A 16,260-nucleotide genomic window follows, 5' to 3' on the forward strand; every position below is an offset into this window, starting at 1 on the left:
GGAAATAAATATATTCAACACCATTTCTCTAGAAAAAAGAAAAACAGCTGACCAATGTAGAATATCTTAAAAGTAAGAAAATCAAGGAAATACAATGGAAAACTAGTAGTATTTTGTGCATTTCAATTTCAGTACAAACCTTCCAATATGCTCCAAAAGCACTTTAAATTTATGTTCTGTTTGCCTGATATTTATATAAGACTAAAGCATTATTGTTGAAGTATATTTTGTAATTTTTTTATTTGTTTATTCTTGGGTTTGTCTGGGTTTTTTTTTACGATTTGATAAAGATTTTCCCTCAAGTCCTAGCATGGAATCAAAAACATACTATCACAATGAGAAGCACAATGTTAAGCACAATCGTCAATTAAATTTTTTTACATTATTGGAAGAACTGTCATTAAATTACAGTACTAAGCTAATGTAAGCAAATGTGCTACTGTTTTAGATCTCTTGACATGGGTATAAAACTACTTACTCTTCTTGCAAAATAAATTCAATATTTTCTGGAGAAACCTGTCCTGTCACAGGATGTCTAAATGATGTGGTCTGCTGATTATGGCTGAAAAGAAAAAAAAAAGAAAAAGGAAATTAATATTACTATACTCAGTAACATATGCTCTCTAAAAGGCTGAACTTTTTATATTGATGTTTTACTACTCTATTCCAGGAATTAAACATATTTTTGAGGTACTTTTCAAGTATGAAATGTTTTCAGCTCCTTCCTATATTCTTGTCAACTTTGCCAATGGCAAAGTACCATTTAATTATGAAGCAGTTTAATGTTTTAAAAGTAAGCTAGTTGCAATCTTTAGTGAGACACACGTGAATTTATGATTATTTACACCTGGCTGTTACCAGATTATTTAGATATAGCACAGAAATTACACAACATAAATGTCTGATATGTGTTTCTGTAAATTTCACAGAATAGCACCAGTAAAATAACTTGAAATGCTGCTCAATAATATTTTACACAATTTTTATTATTTAATGAGGTCACAGAGAGAAATTATGTGGAAGCCATTTCTTACATGTTTCTTTTTCTTCTAATATGGTATTTCTCCAAAGATTTCTCTTTACACCTTCATGCAGAGGACCACATATAACCTTAGCTGTGCGGCTGCACAGTCTATATGAAACATTATTCAGTATTTCATCAGAACTTAATTAAAATCAGAAATTTCTATAAACCTTCTAGACATTTTGCTATCCTCTGTGAAACATTTATTTTCATTAAAGATATTTTTCTTACCTATCTGTGAACCAAGAGCTCATTTTTTTAAGAATCTAATTTTTTCTGGGTTTAGTTAACAACTCTTAGGTAAGCAACATCCAAAACCAGAACTCACATCAAATGTAGCAAAATAGTAACACAGTCTGAGTATATTCAAAAGGGAAAATAACAAAGCCATTCAAAAAATTGTATGTCAAAGATACAAAAAATGAAAACTTGATGTGTTTTCTTGTTTAAAGATTTGGAGTTTTTCCTCTTGTAAAGCCTATTTGGTTCCAAGCATTAGAGATATGACCCTGTTTCCCAGCATACAGGACATCCCCCAGCACAGAATAAAGCATAAAGAAATATTTTGAGGTTCCAGAGTAATGAGTTCCTAAGAGAACACTCTGCTGACTAAAGGACAGCTAGCAATCAAACAGCTCACACAGCCATAACATTCCAATGTAAATAGCTCAGGACATGTCTTGATTTAAAAAAAAAAAACCAAAACCAAGCAAGCAAGCAACCAACCCCTATCAACAACAAAAACCCACAAACTGCTCCTGTTAAGTCTCACTCGGGCCATAAACAGAGACTCTCTGGTGTGTTACAAACTTTTCACCCTTTTCCAACACACCTTGCTACAGCAAGTCAGATATAAGGAGCCCATATAATGAACATTTCCATGATAAACCGGAAGCTGTAACAACTTATGCAACACCAGAAGGCCTTTTTCCAGCCTCACCTATTACAAAAATCCTCATCCTAGAGCCATTGGAAACTGTGAACAAGATATGGGCTATCAATTACTCCACTGCACCAGGGTTGGCCCTCGGTCTCTAGACTGCTGAGAACTGACCTGTTCTACAGCTGTGGGTTAATAAAGTTTAATAAAGGTTAATAAAATTTCTAACTCTTCAGTTTTTCCATGAAATCAGGGATCCAGGGAAACTATCTTCAGTAAGCACAGAGTGCTAACAAAGCAACCAGGATCTATTTCCTCACAAAACCATTGAGAAGTATTGTTTCCTAAAGAAACATTTCTATTTGAGATTTCATTTTGTGTCTATATCCTAAGAGTAGGATAGGAACTTGAGATGTTCTCAAAGAAAATCATAAATAAATAAATTATAACCCTAACAATTAAACTCCATGTTTGTCAAACAGTCCAGTGTGGCCTTTCCTTTCAAATCATGACAATGCAGTCTGTTTAACCTTAGATGCTTAGGTTAAGATTGCTGTCAAAACAAGTGCAGATACCTTTTTAGCTTAAAAAAATGAAAGTACCTTGCCAGCTATATTCTCCAGGGGCAGAGAAACTACCTACAAGCTCTCATCTGCAGGTTCTCAGACATTAATAACTCACCCTTCAATTAAGACTAAGAGAAAGGACTGTATTCCAGAAGTGTTCTAGGCTTATTCAGGAAGGGAAGTTTCCCATTATACCACACTAGCATGTACACAAATGGTTTATTCTATCTCAAGAAATAAATTCATCAGAAGATGAATTAGTCCCTTTAGTTTCAAATAAAGAGCAAGTACATTACTAATAAGACAAAATATTACTAATAATAAATATTTCAGCTGAAAAGTAAATGCTTTTTTGAATATCTGAGCAATGCATTTTAGGACAAGTTTTGCATGTTAAACAAACACTTCGAGCAGAAGGATGTCTCTGTTGCTGAATAAAATGCAGACAGTAATTTCACAGACAAGGAGAGGGCACATAAACCCAAAACTTCCTGCAAATCTGCAGCTTCAATACATAGGACTTCACTGGGAAGAAAGAAATGAAACCCCTGCCACTAACAATTAGTTTTGCAGAACACAGTGGTTTATTTGAATTTGAAAAGTGAGAGTTTAAGTGTTTTGCCTCACAGGACTCATTAAGACTAAGTGATACTATTCAAAACAACCTATACAACAGATGGCTAATGCCTTGCAACAAGGAATTAGATAGCAGGGAGATTTTCACTCACAATGAGGGCAGTCAGACATTGGAAGAGGTTGCCTAGCAAGGCTGTGGAATCTCCTTCCTTGGAAACATCCGAAATGTGGCCAGATAAGGCTCTGAGCCACCACAAACTTTATAAGTTGGTTCCAACTTTGAAGCTGGCCTGGCTGGATGTGATGGGGTACAGAGCTTCCTTCCAACATAAATTATTCTGTTCTGTCATTCTCTGCTGCTCCCTCTATCCTTTCTCTGCAAATACAATTAAATTCCTATAATACCTTTGAAGCTTTCCCTGTATTTATTAAATGGATTTATTCCAAAACTATTAGCAGTACCTTGTTTTTATCAGAATGAGAGAAATTGAATAGTTAGATTTTTAGATTATTTTTTGTTGTTGTTTTCAGGACTTTTAAACATTTGCTTAACAGTGATATCTGTTTACACAGCACTGATAACAATAACATCGCCAGTCAGAGCGCTCTAAACTTGTTGCAGTACAAGTTTTCCTTCCTTTCCAAGCACAGACTAAGAAAAGACCTGACACAGTTGGTCTCTGGACACATTTAATACACACAGGTATTTAATCATCTGTATTTCCTCCAAAATGGCAACTACTGAATGTGTTCCTATTGTCCAGAAATCTACCATGTAAAACAGGCACAATAAATGTGCCATAATAAAAGGACTGTTCCACTCTCCATGCCCCTTAAATTCTTTCTTATTTTCACTAGAGAAAGATGTAATAGCTTCAATAAAACTGGGAAAGGCTTACGATGCTTCACCATGAGAATTCTGAATGCTCTGGAGTATGCATTAGTACAACACCACACATTTCAAATGCCAAGCTAAGTTTTCTAGCAACACTACAAATTTTCTGTGTGATCAATTATGGCATTTTTTCCTAGCAACCATCTTTTAAATGTAATAGTTTTATATTATTCTGATTTTGTACACATATTGGTAATCAGTCATGAAAGCAAAGCAAGTATAAAAACATGAAAAATCCATTAAAAAATTACATTCATTACTATCTAACCCCTAATAGCATTATTAAACTACACTACAGACTGTTAGAAGTTATTCTGAATTTCAAAGTTACAGAACACCACTTTCCAAGGCTAGTAATAGCTAAGACTTGGATTCTTCATTAAAAAATCACAGTTCAAAACCCATTTCTTTGTAGCTAGATACCTCACCACAAATTACATTATTTCACAGCATGTATACACAACTTTTACCAACATAAGAACTGAGTCACCCACTCTCTTAAGACAGATGCAAACCAGGCTCTAACCCAACAGTACAATGGAAACAGGCAAACACTTTTGTGTGCATGGATTCTTTTGCAGAATTCATAATTAATGTGACTTCAATTTATTTTGTATTTCAGTCAAAGCCAAGTCCTAATTATTAATTTTTGGACATGACTGATGCTGATGACCTTCCATTTGAAGTCAAGCAAGTGTATAGATTGTCTCTGGAGTAATTTAAATGCACAGGCAGCTGAAACTTGAAATGTGCAAATCAACTATTGATGAAGTCTACATCACATTAACAGCAAATTTTTAAGTTGTGAGAAAAATTCACGTTGTGATTGGACTGATGCCCTGCAAATTATTACAAGCCATTTGTACAGAATTTATTTTCCAGGCAGGCTGACTCCTTTACATTTACCTATAAGACCAGATAAGCATAAACACCTTGATGTTGAATACCCCAAATGGTGATGACAGTTACATGTGGGTACCCACCCACACTTTCACGGGTGATTTTGGTGTGGGTGCAGCTGACAGAAGAACTCATGCAATGAAGAACTCTTCAGCCAATGAGTTGTTACTCCAAACAGGAGAAAGTGCTTGTATCTAATCAGGCAAACAGCCATGAATAGTTTGCTTTATTTCATAACCTATTTCTGAAATACATCCATGGCTTCAAAATAGTTTCAGTGCTGCCTTCTGAGTATTTTTTGGATATTAAGAATTGGTTAGAACAAGTACCAACAAATAGTCCAAGAAAAACACTGCCCTCAAAGTTCTGCAAGCTGGAAGAAAAGTGCAGTGTAATACAGATATAATTTGGAAGGATTAGGAACAAGACCAACTAATTGTATTATACAAGCAAAAGCACCTACTACAAGCTGCACGTACACAAAACTGCACCTTTTCAGGACACAGAACATGATCCACTACTTTAAAATAGTAGTGTCTCATCAGAATAGCAGTAAAATCCTTGTCCCACTGTAATCAGTGTCCAGGAGACTTTCATAAGGTCAAAATTTCTCCCCCCAACACTGAGTTTAATTAGCATCTTAACCTAGCAACTACTGGATAAGAATCACAGAGTAAAATTGATTCTCTCAAATCCCACATTTTACTCAAATGAGAATTCTTAAGTGTTCAGTCATTCAATCCAAATACAATTCTGTAACTATCTTGAGCTGCTGTATTTGTGGTTAGCAGCAGTCAACACAAGAGTCTGGTCTTATTAAGACGCATGAAAGAGGACAAGATGGCCTGACATCAGATTTTATTGTATTTTCACTTCTGTTAGAAGCTTGCAGATAAGAAGAGTTTGAAAGGAACAGTAAACTGACAGTCACTCTCTCAATGTAGTATCATCCTTCTACCCAGTTCACTGATGATGAGGTTAAATGGGAACTGCAAGTTTCCTTGGAAATTAAAAAAAAAACGTTTTTCCTATCTTAATGAACTACCAAAGATAATTTATACTATCCAGTAGTAATACCAGCAGGAAAGATTTTGTTAATGCAAATGCTTTTAAAGACAGAGCTAATAAAACAATGGTTAGCTAATATGGAAAATGCCACAATCACTACAAATATTTTCAGTCATTAAAAGCACAGATAAGAGGATGAATACATCATCACAGGACCAAAACAGATTTCCATGAGTAATACCAGCTGAAGTCATCTGCTGATTCACAAATCCTTTTGATGCATATCATGAGAAACCATCAGGGTTTTATTAACTCACAAAAACAAAATGCATTCAGGGAACTTGAAATTAAAGGGAAAAACAATGTAAGTCTTGAAGACAAGGAAGTCTTTAGAAAAGAGGGATTCGATTCCATTCCATTACTTTTGCAGTTTTAGAAAAATTGTAGTCCCTGCCTTCAAAGTCAAAAATTAAATTAAAAACTTCTCTGATAACACAGATACACAAACTAAACTATTAATTCATTCTCTAATAAAAAACAAAGTGGTAATATCTCTAAAGAATGTAATTCAAAAACCCTGGGTAAAGACAGCCTACTCTTACATTCCAATATCAACTACAATGTAAAGAGTTTAGTAAGAAAGCAGTCCAACAAAAAGTGCGACATAAAGATACCATTTTGGAAAAAGTATTTAAGGGAAACTTTACACAAAAATATCACAGATCTCAGGTTTTAAGCTATAACAAATCTGGTTAAAATAAAACAGTTGTTCACATGCATAGCATCTAAATTTACCAAAGGAGGCAGAAAACCCACACTGGTGCTGTTTGAACCTATTAAACTTTGATGCAAAGACATCATACATATGATAACAGACAACAAAATCCACTTTGTTCTAAGTATCAAAGCAAATACAAGCTTTACAGCATCCAGTTTTCATCTAAGTAGTAAACCATACCATGTAGAAAGTTGAAACAATTTAACAGAACAGTTATAAGAACTGAATAAAACAGATTTTGAAAACTTGTTCTGCTGACACATAAGGCGTATAATCTCAAAACTTTTATTTTCATTGGCTTTTTAATGCCAAAGATAGATTTTAACTTAAGATAAATGCACTTCTGATTTATTATTTATTGAATTAAATCCATAATATGAAAGAAGTGATTATCAGAGGACAATACTGCAGACTGAGCCCTTGCTGTATGTGCCTTCAGACAATGTGGAAATATAATGCCCTTTTCACCTTTCCATAAAATGGAAATGCTTTATCTACCACCTATACCATGGGAATGGTGTTTTAATCAAATACAAAATCACAAGTGTCCAGGACAGAACGAAGGAATTATAGCTGGTATCCATCAAATTGTCCCAGGGCTACAGTCTAGGGTACTGAATCTAATTTTGGACTTCCTCATACAGGAAAGGCATCAGCAAACCGAAGTAAGGACAGCAGAGGGGCACTAAAATGGTCCTGAGCACCTGTGGTAAGAAGTCAGGGAGCCAGCCTTGCTCAGCTTCAGAGTGCCCTGCCAGGACTAAGAAGGTTCTTCACTGTGGTACCTCATGGGAGCAGGCATAAAATGAAACAAACCTTCAGACTGCTTGGAGAAGAAACTTTTTCCCCTCCCCCCACTATGTACAGTAGGGATGGCAAAGCATTAGAACAGGCTGCTCAGAGAGGTTGGGCAGTCCCCATCCTTGAAGGTTTTCAACACTAGAGTGGAGGAAGATCTGAGAAACTTCACCACTGACCATGCTCTATGCAGGAGGTTGCATGGAAGACCTGAGGCCTCACCCAATCCAAGCTGCCCAACTATCATAAGGCTAGGTACAATTCCTATTTCTAGCACAAAAGGCAAACAAAACCCAAAACAAACAAGCAAGTTTCACATAATAGATTTTGCTGAGAGAAATATGTAAAAACTTCACATCATTTAGGAAGAAAAACTCAAAAAAGCATTAAAACATGGTTTCTTCCTTCAGTCATTAATAACACCATTAATTAACTCCTTCATCAGTGAAATAAATCAAAAGTCCATTACATTCTACTAATAAATACTCCAGTGAAGTAGATAATTTATGCAGGCTGGGTTCCTGTGTTTTTTATCTGCTAGGACACAGCTTCCAAACAAAGTCTTTCCTAGCTAAGGTCACCATGGGTCTGTCTCAGTTCCTCTGTAGCCCATGTCCTCCACAGCTTCACAGTACTATTGAGGTCCTGACCATAAAACTACAAATCTCATGCCCTTCAGACAGCAAGCTAAAGAATAAACAAGGATAGCAGCATTGCATTAACTGAATTAATTTTTAGTATGAAGAAACCACAATTCTCACAGAGCACACCTATTCTTGTGGGTTGGATGATTATGTTTACTGGCAAATATATTAATAAAAGTTCCTTCATTAGTAACAAACTGTTCCAGCCTATGGAAGTCTTGTGATTAATTCTGAAACACTTCAAACTCTTCATCTGCAGCTTAGGCAAAAAAAAATAATAAAAAAACAAACAAAAAAACCCACCCAAACAAAATAAAAAAACCACACACACACAAATAAAAAGGAAAATATTACAGCAACAGTTATTTCTTTTGGTTTGTGAGATTCTTGACAGTTTTAAAGGAGTTCCCTCTTCCCCTAGGAGGGTTCCTCTCCTCCCCCTCAATTCACTGTGTTGGATAAAATGCAATACATCTTCTCCAAAGTTAAGTGCATTTGTGAAATGTTTTTTCTTATCATATCTTAAGTATTAAACAGACTACAGTACTCCTGAGAGGCACATAATACCAAGTTTTTGCTTAAGAGAAATCAGCAATGCATGATCATCCTGCCTAGAGCAACAAGTATGAATTAATGGAGCTTCCCAGGCTGACTCCTCGGAGCTGTGAATTATACACGTCATTGTTACTTTCCTTTCCAAAGAAGCCCAGCACCTACAGCACTGAACTATTGATGTGTTCTAAAGTCATGACATCAGTATCTGCTCAAAGAATGCTACTGCAAATCACACACAGAGCCAAGATTAATGTTTTAGATTGAAACTGTCAAACAGATATGGAAGAGTCTCTTTTTAGATTATGCACATATGCAGAACTATCTTTGTAATTCAACAAAAAGCTCAGCATTACAGAAAAAAGGGGAGATTTATAGCTGTACAACTATAAAGATGTGAAGCTACCTGAAGTTGACTATTTCAGTATAATTTGCCCAAAGAAATAACCTGGAGCCAACTTGTCTTTACGGAGATGTAGAAATACTCAGTGGCCCCAAGTCAGACACACACAGAAACTCTTCAGACATTTCTAAACACTCACAGAAATATTGCTATAGTGTTAAAGTATTTTCTTTGGCATCTACAGAATGGAAAATATGCTAAAATATACACAACACTACAAGACAACATTCATGCAAAGAAAAGAAAATGGTCATTAATTCATTAACCATTTCAACACTATACTAAATAATTTCAACGTCTAAAACATCTCTGGTTTCATTCTCCTTATTTTACTCAATGAAGAAAGCCAAACAAACTTTTGAAAATTAACTACTTTAGTGTGTACATAACTCCAGAATTTTCTTTGCCAAATACAAACCAATTAACTAATTCTCCAGGACTACTACTGTAGTTTCAGTTGTCCAGTGTCACTACCCCAACCCCCAACTGCCCACTATCAAACATGTCAAGTCACAATATAACCTATAGCAGTTGGTTAACAAGAATTTACATTACTGGCATAAGTTATGCTGAGTTTAGTGTACTGGATGTCTAAGTATGTGAACCAAACATAAATGAAACTGAAGAAAACTCTCATATAATAACATTCTGTGCTACATTTCTTGAGTCAACACACTGCACTGTCAGAAGGTGAAAATTTGAGCATAAAATAACATAATAAAATACAATTACAAGAGTGGCACTGAAAACAACCCAGCCACAGAAGAAACATCTGCATTTTCTTCATGTCACTAAGAAGACTCATTAACAGTCCCCAAACAACTGGTCAGAGAAAGTCCAGAGTACATACAACTGATGACAATATGTAGATCTAGTGGCTAAGGAAAACAGCACAAGTAATGTGTCAAGAAACACACTTTCACTCTTCCTGTGCTTAAGCTAGCAAATACACTTGTAAAATTACTTTGTTGGTTTTCTGTGAAGTGGTTTGGACGTTCCATTTAGATTAGCAAACATCAGTATGCATTACTAGATAGAATGCAATCTTCAGGGGACAGCAGGAGGCTTCAAAATCAGTTCTGAATGACACTGCATGAAACCGCATTATTCCATTGGAGAAGATGAAAATCCCTTCCTGAAGCATGGAGACTGCTATTATTTTTTAAAGTGACTCCAAAGATGAAGCAACTACCACTTTTCACAATATGACTGGAAGTGAACAACCACACAGTACAGCCAAAATGCCAACAGCAAACACAGATGAAATCAGGCTTCTTAGCTTCAGGGAGCAAAACTGCAGCACAACCCAGCTCTTAGCACATCACTACATTTAAGGGAGCTATCAACTGCATTCCTCCTGGGACACTTGTGCAGTGTGTTGAGGCCTCTTGGCCTGGTTCTTGTCCTGTAGCTCCATGGCACTGTGGCCCCAGCAGAGCCCTCCCTTGTCACCAGAGCAAAGCTGGTGCAGGAAACACCTCCAAGGGTCCAACAGCACTGCTCCTGCCGCTGCTTTATCACCAGAGGATCCACAGCCTGCAGGGCTCCACAACACAGCTCACATGGCTGAGCATCACAGAGACATGCCCTTAAACCAGACCTCAGCCGGGGCACCTGCAGCAGGACCCACCTCTCTCTCACCTTGGCAATACAACGATGAGTTCTGTGCCACGTCTGCAAACTGTGAGGACAGTCTCATGCGGGCTCGCTTCCTGGCCTCAAGCCATCCCCTCTGTTTGCTGCTGTCAAACAACAGGTCCAGGGCAGCGCACAGGCACCGCTGGGACCGCAGGTCTCTGCTGGGCTGTTTCCCCAGCAGCCGACGCACAGGCAAGGGCAGCACTGGAGCAAGAGAAGCCGCCAGCAGGAGAGCTCTCACATTGCTGACAAGGCCTGAGGTGAGAACGGGATTAGAGACTCAAAGAAATTCCAAAACCTTCTTCAGATCCTGAATTAAGTCCTTTCAATGCCAAGAAAGCCTCTATCAAGCATGTGACTGAAACTTGGCAGCTAAGCGGGTGAAGTAAATTCACACGAAGTAGTATTTGTTCTTTAGGTAATTATTTAACAGAACAGATGATGATAGAATGCCTTCAGAAAACGTGGCTCTTTTAATTTACAGAAAACTTCGTCATCTCTTCAAAATACAGATAATAAATAGTCCTTCACTATTCAGGGAATTATTTTTTTTCCCTTTCAGATACAGCAAGAGCAGAAATAAAGTGCTCCAAAGCATATGACTGAACAGAGCCAGACCAAGAGTTACACATTCTTGGTAAATTCAGAGCAACAAAAAGTAAAAAGAGGTTTATTCAATGCTATTTTTTAAAATGCAAACACAAGTACACCATGACAAGTATCATATGCATTAATATTTAATCAAGAGGATTACAAGCAACACAATACCTTTCCATACTTTTAGTAGTTCCACTGTATTTTAATTTATGAACTATAGAAATGTCACAAATAATTTCTCTGAATATGTGCTGTGCCTGAAATAAAACATAGTAGACTACAATTGAAGAGTCTACTTAAAAACAAATAAGAAATTTGAAAGTACCGCTGAATAAGAAATCAGATGACTGAATTCTGCTGAATAAGTCTTCACTTAAAAAGTGATTCTGCTTTGAAGTTATATTCATCAGTTTTGCATTTAAAGTTGAAAAAAAATTCATTCATGGAGTGATGAATTTCAGTTATTTTGGAAACTGGGGTGGAACACAGAAATGTGTATTTACAGAGAAATTAAGATCTCCCACAAGAAAAGTGAAAGAAGTAGATTTAGATTTGTAATACCTGAAGTTTTTCTGCATCATTAACAGATTAAAGAAATTAATGGATTTAGCACTACTATGTTGGGATTTGGGACATCAGGATTCAGATTTTAGCTCTGAAGCAGATTTCCTTTACAGTCCTCCTTTTCTTTTGAAATCATCATTTTATTAAGATCTTTAAAAGAGAGAAAAGGTGCTTATCAATTTAGACAGACTCTTCACTTCATTTGCAGCTTTCAGGATGCTACTGCAGTACATACAAGCAAAAATATTCATTGTTATTCAATAGCAGGAAGGACTACTTCACCCTTCCCAAAGAATTCCAGCAAAGCTGGAAAGTAAGAACAGGTTGAAATTCCTTAATCTAGGTAAACAAGACACACTGCAGCCTTCCAGATTAATTATTATTCCAGATAATTGTTTATGAATGTACAGAAAATCTCTCCCAGTGCCTAGAACTTTCTTCCTTAATATATTTTCATCCAACATAAAATCATCTTTATTCTGAAATCAAAATTTCGGCACCATCGGGGCTATTTTCACTTCAAGAACTAATTGTATGGATGTGGGAAGAAGGTTGCCTTTCTTCCTTCTTCTTTCAGAGATGTGAGGTAACACACTGTAAAACAGGATACGACTGTACAAGCATAATGAATCCTAATGCATTGCAACACCCACAAAGCAAGTTCAGCAAAATTATTTGGCAAGATTAAATTGTCAGTGCATGTCTTCAAAAGTGAACCAATTAATGCCACCTGAAAACTTGGATCTCCAAATATATGTCTCCAAAACTAAGCTCACTCTGAGATGAACTTTCCTATACTGCTTAAAATCTTTCTGCTCAGTTAATTTCTAGTCTCTCTAAACTTAATTCACCCAGATACAACTTATAAATAACTGTATTGAAACATCAAGTTCAGCCTAACATGACCCAGAAAATGTTTGTTTCTGTAGTATCATATGCTGTCATTTTATTACTGTTCTTTGAAAACCATCTTAGACTCTAAATCTAAGCCAGTGATGTTAATACAACAGATTAAACTCCAGAAGTGGTGAGTGGCAATATTCATTCATCTCAAAGTACAACACTAGACACAACCACATTGCAATGCAAACTGTTTTCAAATCAAATTGAAAGGATGGAAAAGGTCCCATTTCTGAATACAAAGACACTCTCGGAAAAATTAAAAAGAAATTCATTATTCTTTACTTGTATAACAGACTTTGTTTTCTATACAATATTCTAGGGTCCTCATGCTGTATGCCATGACTTCAAGCTTTAACACTCCTGAATTTAACTACCATCAGACAGCTCAAAAGTCCTGCAAAGACCATGTGCATATTCTACATTCCTTGGATGTGGAAAGGTTTGCAGAATACAAGACATTGTATTCTAAAGACATAAAGAAAGAGCAGCTTGAACTTTTTGGCACCTCAAAATGTTTGGTTCTAGATTCCTTACATACTTGTTTTCATTCTCAAATACTTCTATTGACATAAATGTAAGCATGAGAACTACAAGCATACAAAACTACACAAAAGCTATTTTGTTGATGCCTTAGAAAACTACAAGTGAGAGTTACAGCGGGAAGGGAAAAAACCCACTAAAGTTATATTTGGAAATAGACAGTATTTTGGAAATAGACAGAGTTTTGTTTTAAGTAACAGATCTAAAGAAAATAAACAATGTATCCAATTGAAGTTCCAACAGGAACGTTTGTGACTAGTCAGCACACCCTGTAGGGAAGGACAACAAAAGAAAGAAATCAGCGAGGTACTTTGCTATGAATTGTGCGTGATCCCATCTCCCTGCATCTTGGATTGAAAACCTGCTGGAAGAAAAAGAAAAAAAGAGCCTTGACAGCAGGACCAAGAATCATGCTGCTTCCTAATAGCCTTCCCCAGAAATTCACCCAAATGATGAAAAAGGACAGATGTATTTTCATTACGTGATCCTACCCTACCCATAAAATCACAAATTCAAGGATGGTGGTTCAATTTTGAAGGTATTTCCTGCTATAGCTAAGAGCAAATTCTCAAGTTAGAAGAAATAATCCATACCCATGACATGTAACACCAACTATTTTTGGAGGTAAGGAACCTTCCATGCCAAGTGGCATGCATCAAAGACACATGCAAGATGCCACATTTCCAACTGCTTACCAACAGAAGGATAAAAAAGTCATTAATAAGCCAGGCAACAAATACAAGCGAATAACTGAACTTTTTCAAGGACTGTGCTGAAAGGTGCATTAATAGTTTATATAACCTGACCTCCAGTACATTCTTGCAGAATTGATAAGTCTATGTATTTGGTACAATAGGTAAAGAGGTCACTGAAGTTACCAGAGGTAAGTTAATACCAGAAGTACATATTAGCACTACTGTTACCCTACATAACTGTTAAAAAGCTAGAGTACTTTTCAGCTGGATTCTATTAAACAGCTTTCGGTTAAAGTAATGGGATGCTTATCTAGGAAGCAATGTCACTACAATGTAATAATCACAGAATCAGAATGGTTTGCACTGCAAGGGACCCTACAGATTATTTAGTTCCAACCCCCCTGTCCTGGGCAGCACATCTTCCACTAGAATAGGTGGGTCAGAGCCCCATCCAACCTGCTCTTGGACACTTCCAAGGATCAGGCATCCAAGACTTCTCTGAGCAACCTGTTCCAGTGTCTCACTACCCTCACAGAATTTCTTCCCATTATCTAATCTAAACCTGCCCCCTTTCAGTTTAAAGCCATTGCCCCACATCCTATCACCTCCAATAATGAAACTATCCCCACTTATAAGTTCCCTCTAAATACTCAAAAGCCACAATAAGGTCTCCCCGGAGCCTTCTCCAGGGTCAACAACCCCAACCCTCTCAGCCTTCCCTCACGCAAGGAGGTGCTCCAGCCCTCTGATCATCTTCACTGCCTACCTCCGGACCCATCTGAGCTGGAAAACTGTCATGAGCTCAGAAACCAACTACTACCTAAAACCACCACAAGTGGCTGGACTAGCAAAAAAATTATACATCCTTCATTAGGCACATGGTATTGCAACACACACAGTTCAGGTCACAGGACCTTCCCTTAGGCAAACAAAATTCCAGCAACCAAAGAAAGTCCTAGAAACACTGCAGAGATTTTCCTTACTTCCTAATCCTCTACAGCTGAGATGTTCTCCTCTGTTCCTTAAACTCCCAGCTGTTCCCTGGGGCTGGAAGTACAGGTAGTTCCAGTTCTCCATGGAATTATCCTGTCCTCTTCCTCACACAACTAATGTATAACAATATTACAATCAAATTATAACCATAGGTTATATTAATGTATAATTATACAACATTTACAATCAAGATCACTATATATTCATAAATTCACAAATCAAAAGAGAAGCGTTAACTGACCTATGAGATTCCAAATTAAGCAGACTTTTTAAAATGCAGAATGCAGAATGTGGGACATTAGCAGCAGCAGTTGTATCTACAAATTAAATCTCAATGGTATCAATTAGAAGATTTCTCAGGAAATAATTAAAATGGGATTCTCAATTCAGTCTTCAAAACACCATTTTAACTGCAACTTCCATAATACAATAGAATCTTGGAAACCTTTTACATCTTCTCAGGGCCTGTATGTACAGTATTATTTTGTAAATATGTTTCAGACATTCCTATCTCCAAATAGCATAGCAACACTGTGCATGTATTGCTTCAGGCTCTTCCACCCCCAATCTCTCTAAACTATTCACCCTCCAGCAGGATTTTCCCTATGCACTACTTTTAATCCAAACAGCCTGTCATAATACTGTGGTCACTACAGAAATCCTGAACTAGGAGCACAGACAGCAGAGACACATTTTATCTTCTAAAAACCAGTTGAAGTTCAAGGCACATTAATCTCAACCTTTCTCAAGAATATTTCCCGCTAACTTTCTACACTCTTCATTCACTGAGGACCATCTGCATCTGCAACAAGCTGGCACAAAAACACACAAAAATTAGAGTGTAAGCCCTTGAGTTACAAAATAACATTGCACTGGCACACTTTCTCTCCCTTTCTGTATTTTCTTCATCTCTCTCAGGAATACCATTTTACTTATTGAGATGTTTCCATTCACAATCATTTTCTTCTTACTGAAAAGTCAGAATGATCAAAAAGAGAAAACTGCACTACAGCATCTCTGTACTTCCACTGTGGGGGGTTTCTAAGAACAAACTTTAACAGCTAATACTTTTAGAAAGCACAAATGACACTGCAACTAAAACCATATAATTCAATTAAAATCCACAAAACCCAGAACAACAGCAGGTAACACTTCCTAATCATAAATTAAGAATTACTACAAAGCAGATATCAAAGAACAGATTAAGGTAGAACTTGTAAAATGCCAATTTTTCACGGCTTGCACATGCTTTTGCCTATCTAATGCTTTTGTAGTTAAAAGTCTAAACACATTATTTTAACTGGCA

General features: G+C 36.7%; 1 protein-coding gene across 6 annotated transcripts in view; it reads right to left on the bottom strand.

Annotated features, from left to right (window-relative positions):
- Window positions 1-16,260, bottom strand: part of PLEKHA7 (pleckstrin homology domain containing A7) — a 145,604-nt gene that overhangs the window by 61,232 nt on the left and 68,112 nt on the right. For all 6 annotated transcript variants that reach the window (XM_033515371.1, XM_019006967.2, XM_033515370.1 and 3 more), the window contains one exon: window positions 479-562. In XM_033515371.1, coding sequence (XP_033371262.1) covers window positions 479-562 — 84 coding nt within the window. The remainder of the gene's footprint in view (window positions 1-478; window positions 563-16,260) is intronic.

This window comes from Parus major, chromosome 5 (assembly GCF_001522545.3).
Source record: "Parus major isolate Abel chromosome 5, Parus_major1.1, whole genome shotgun sequence".
Taxonomy (NCBI): Eukaryota; Metazoa; Chordata; class Aves; order Passeriformes; family Paridae; genus Parus; species Parus major.